At 47.6% G+C, this 4,712-nt stretch overlaps 1 protein-coding gene across 2 annotated transcripts in view; it reads right to left on the reverse strand.

The window, feature by feature from the left end:
* The window catches only part of DDX10 (DEAD-box helicase 10), a 288,714-nt gene extending 284,871 nt beyond the window's left edge, over positions 1-3,843 (reverse strand). The window contains exon 1 of one of the 2 annotated variants that reach the window (XM_081799536.1): positions 3,556-3,843. In XM_081799536.1, coding sequence (XP_081655662.1) covers positions 3,556-3,741 — 186 coding nt within the window. In that variant the 5' untranslated portion in view covers positions 3,742-3,843. The remainder of the gene's footprint in view (positions 1-3,555) is intronic. The other variant, XM_081799535.1, reaches the window with a different exon arrangement.
* Between the last annotated feature and the right edge of the window lie 869 nt (positions 3,844-4,712).

The raw sequence follows: 4,712 nt of genomic DNA on the forward strand, positions 1-4,712 counted from the left end.
AAAAAAAAAAAAAAAAAAGCTTCTCACCCATATAATGGAAACAGTCTCATAGTGTCATCTATTGTGAGGATATGGCAAGTCAACATGTAAAAAGCTTCATAAGTGTTAGTAATTATAATTCAAACAGAGACCAAAAAGAATTGACCTATGTTACCAACCAGAATAAAGCCATCTGGAAAAGGTCCTTGTGCCCCAAACAACATCTAAACACTGAGCGCCTACTCCAGGACAAGCACTATGCTTCCAGTGTCTGGAAGCACGAAGGTGAGGGTGTCGAAGATTTCTGACCGTCAGGGGTTCATGGTCTAGTGGGAAAGTTAAGAAAGCAGCTAAACACAGAAGCCAATCATCACAGCCTGGTGATAATGTTGTAATAAAAGTGTATACAGAACGCTACACACAGCAGCCCTAACTCCACTTGGGGAGGTCAGGAAGAAAAGTTTAAATCTTGAAGGACTGGTAGGTGTTCCTAGAGTGGGAGAATGCGGGAGCTCACTGCAAGCGGTGGAAACATCAAGTACCAAGACAAGAAGCATCAGGGAGCGGGGCAACTGGGTGGTTCATTTAGCTAAGCCTCTGACTTCAGCTCAGATCATGATCTAAGGGTCCTGAGATCAAGCCCCAGGTCAGGCTCCCCACTTGGCCAGGAGCCTGCTTCTCCCTCTTCCTCTGCCCCTTCCTCTGCTCCTGCTCTCTCTCTCAAATAGGTAAGTAAAATATTTGAGTAATCTCTAAAAAAAAAAAAAAAAAAGTAGCAGCATCGGAGAACACGGCCAATTCATGAAATTACAAGTTGTTCTTGCATGTATGCTTACCACACACCACTTGTTTTACATGCATTACCTCTTTGAGCTTTACAACACTCTGGGTAGTTAGTAATCTCTGCTGAACGAAAGAAACTGAGACTTAGGAATATTAATAAACTTGGCTACTCAATACCCCAACTGTGTGAGATTTAAACCAGGTCTGCCTGACCACAAATAACTTACTCTTCTGCTGGAGTAGAACGTGTTGACACATGAAAGTATCTGACCATTTTCCTGAAAGTAACTGTGAGCCAAGGGAGGGTTTTAATCAAGAATAAGATGACTGGATTTTCATCTTGGAAAGAATCATTCTGCCAGCAATACAGAAGATAGATCAGAGGGGGATAAGACCTAAGGGCCAAATCCAGCCACCAGTTTTCCTGACTGAAGTTTTGTTGGAACACAGCTATACCCAAGTGTTTAAGTATTTCCACGGCAGCTTCTGTGTTACAATGGCAGAGTTGAGGGGTTCCACCTTCCTGACCTGCAAAGCTGAAGCCATGGTACTTATCTGGTCCTTTACTGAAAGAGCTTACTAATCCCTATTACAAGCAATAGCTACCATAGTAATCCATGCAAGAGTTTATGGGGCCTGAACTAAGGCACAGCAGGAGGGATGGAGTAACTTTTTAAAAATCTAAGAGGCAGAAAAGATTATCAGTGTGACTGGCTGTAAGATGTGCTGAGAGGAAAGTCTCTAGGATTACTCCTAGGTTTCTAGCTCAGCAGTCTGCTTAGATAGTAGGGCTAGCATGTGGTGGGCCAAATAACAGCCCCAAATACATCCATATGCTAACCTCCAGAACTGTGAATATTATCTCAGATGGCAAAAGTGATTTTGTCCAGGTCGTTATCAAAGATCTTGAGATGAGCAAGTATCTTCAATATTTTGGGTGGGCCCTAAATGCAATCAGAAGTATCCTTATTTTAAAAGGGCAGAAGTAGATTTAACACAGAACCAAAGGCAATGTGTCCGTGGAGGCAGAAATGGGAGTGGTGCAGACAGAAGCCAAGGAATGCAACCACCAGAAGCCAGAACTAGCAAGAAACGGATTTTCCCCGAGAGCCTCCAGATGGAGCATGGCCTTGATGACACCTTGATTCCAGCCCAATGAAATGGATTTCAGACTTCTGGCTTCCAGAACTATCACTTTAAGCCATGGAGTTTGTGGCAATTTGTTACAGTGGCAAGAGGGAACTAATACACAGGACTGTGAATTTGGGAGTCAAAGATAATGAGCTCAGTTTTGGACTTGTGTATTTAAGGTATCCTGACAGGTAAAGACAACCAGCACAGTCAGAAGAAAAGAATACAAACTCAGAAGGCTGAGGGTAGAATACAAAAAGGAGTCACCAGTCCACAGGAATAAGCACTGCTATTACACAAGAGAAGAAAGAAAGGCTGAGACTAGATCCCTTAAGCAAGTCTAGTTAAAGAACACTCTAAAATGCAATCTAATAGTTTACAATGGTTTCTTAAGATGCTGTGCATACAGCAATAGTAGAAATAATGTAACAGCTAATATATTTATATGTATCAGGCACTGCCTAGAATGCTTAACATGCGTTCTTACTACCGCCTCCCAACAACTTATAAAATAGATATTATGATGCCTTTTAAAGATAAGAAAAAGGAAGCAGACAGAGTAAATAACCTGCCCAAAGTCACTCATCTGGTGATCAAAAGCCAGGATCAAATTATCATTTATCTTAACATAAAAGCCCAAACAGAAATAAAGGTTATCTATCTAATCTTACTGTTGACCTAAGAGGCATTTAAAGGAAAGCTATACAAGCATGACACTTGATGACTATAATTCCAGAAATGTCCCATATATTAAATCCTTGATTATACCGTACCAGAAGGGGGCAATCACTGAGAGGCTGAATGAGGTGGGTGAAGGCCAAAAGAAGGGGTTTGTGGGGGGCCGAGGAGAAGGGGTACTGACCACGCCCAGGAGGCTGAGGGGGCGGGGGGAAAGGACAAGAGGTCAAAATGATAACTACAGGGCTACCCATCCGGGAACATCCACTACAACGGAGGATGGCAGATGGCAGAAACACACCAGGAGTCCAGCTTTCCTATGCCAGTTCTTGGACAGGGAGAGGAACCAAGAAGAGAAAAGGAGATGAGCACAGGAAGGAAGGCGGATGAGGTCGAGGTCTGCAGATCTGGCATAATGGTTAAAGGCAAAGCCCTTGGACTTGGAAAGACATGGGTCTAGGTTCCAATTCCATACCACCTACTAACATGTGAGCTTAAAACAAGCTCCTTATCTTCTCGGAGCCTCAATGTTCTCACCTGTAAAATGGGAATACGACCCATACCTCAGTTCAAGTCACATAATTAATGTAAAGCACATGGGTAGTGCCTGAAAACACAGGTGTCCTTATTATCACTACTGTCGTTAGTACTACTGCGCGTATTACCCTGTTTCACTACTAACTCCTCGCTCTTAAGCGCCACTGCATTTCCATTACTTTATCAAGAGCGGTGTGGCGAGCAGAAGAGCGGCCTGGATGGTCCAGGGGCCTGGTCCGGCGCCCGGCAGACCACCTGTGGGGCCTCGGCGGGGCCCCGCCGGCACCTGTCACCCCACCCCCATCTCCAGCCCGGCGGACTGCCGGCTTGCCCGCCCCCCGCCCAGGCCCCAGTGACAGACCTCCATCGCCGCGGGAACTCGCGGCCCCGCCGCCGGCCCGCTCCCCCCGCCGCCGGCCCGCGCCCCCGCCCCAGCGCCGGCCTCACCTTCTCGTAGTTCTGCATGAGGCGGCTGATAGCCTCGCGTTCCACCTGCCACTCGGGCTTCTTCAGCTGCTGCCTCAACTGCTTCTTTTGGCTCTGCTTATGGCTGTGTTTCTTCTTCCAACGGTTGAAGCTCCGCACCGGGTCGGGCCGGCCTCCTGGCCCCCGAGAGCCGGCAGTTTTGCCCATCGCTGCCGCGGCAGAGACAGCCCAGACCGCCCCCAGACACGAGACACTTCAGGCCAGGCGGAGGGACGGCACTGAGGAAACGCGGAAGCAGCGTGGGGAAAGAGGGCCGACCACGCGTGCGCGGAACCTGGAACCCGCCCCCGAGCTTTTGAAACCGGGGCACTCGCCGTTGACTGCAAGGGAAAAGTGGACGCTGATTGGTGACTTGGATTCCTCAGGGCGTAGCGGGCAGGCCGCGGGGAAACGGAGGCGGAGCGATCTGAGGAAGAGGGCGGGGCTAGCGGCCCCAGGAGTACGCCGGCTCTTTAAATTGACGCAGGCGCGCAGGTGGCCGTTACTATGGTGACGTCACACTACTTCAGAGCTGTTAATACACGCTTGCCCTGGGTTTACCTTGGCAAAGCGTGCGCGTACGCACGCACACACACGCACACACACACACACTCAGAGACACAGACACACACACACACACACACGTGCTCTATGAATTATAATTGTGATCCCGTTTTGTGTTTTTCAGCCCAGGAAACTGAAAGACTTGCCCAAAGCTCAAACAGCTATATAATAACTTCCGATTTCAATCCGAGTCAGGCTACTCCCCTAGGAATAAAAAATGAATATTCTAGGTGGCTCAGTGGTTGAGCGTCTGCCTTGGGCTCAGGTCATGATCCCAGGGTCCTGGGATCGAGTCCTGCATCGGGCTCCCTGCTCCGCAGGAGGCCTGCTTCTCCCTCTCCCACTCCCCCTGCTTGTGTTCCCTCTCTCGCTGTGTCTCTCTCTGTCAAATAAATAAATCTTTAAAAAAAATTAATATTCTATATTCTAATGTCCCTCAAGGTTTTGCCTTTTATCCAACCCCTCAGACTCTGCTGCAGCAATAGGGAACTGAAGCAGAGTCTAACTGAATTTGCATTAAAATGCAGTTATGAAGACAAAATGAAAACTAAAAATAAAGAATTGAAAGAAAAGTT

Source organism: Leptonychotes weddellii, chromosome 11 (genome assembly GCF_054177405.1).
Source record: "Leptonychotes weddellii isolate Sample4059 chromosome 11, ASM5417740v2, whole genome shotgun sequence".
NCBI classification, from domain to species: domain Eukaryota; kingdom Metazoa; phylum Chordata; class Mammalia; order Carnivora; family Phocidae; genus Leptonychotes; species Leptonychotes weddellii.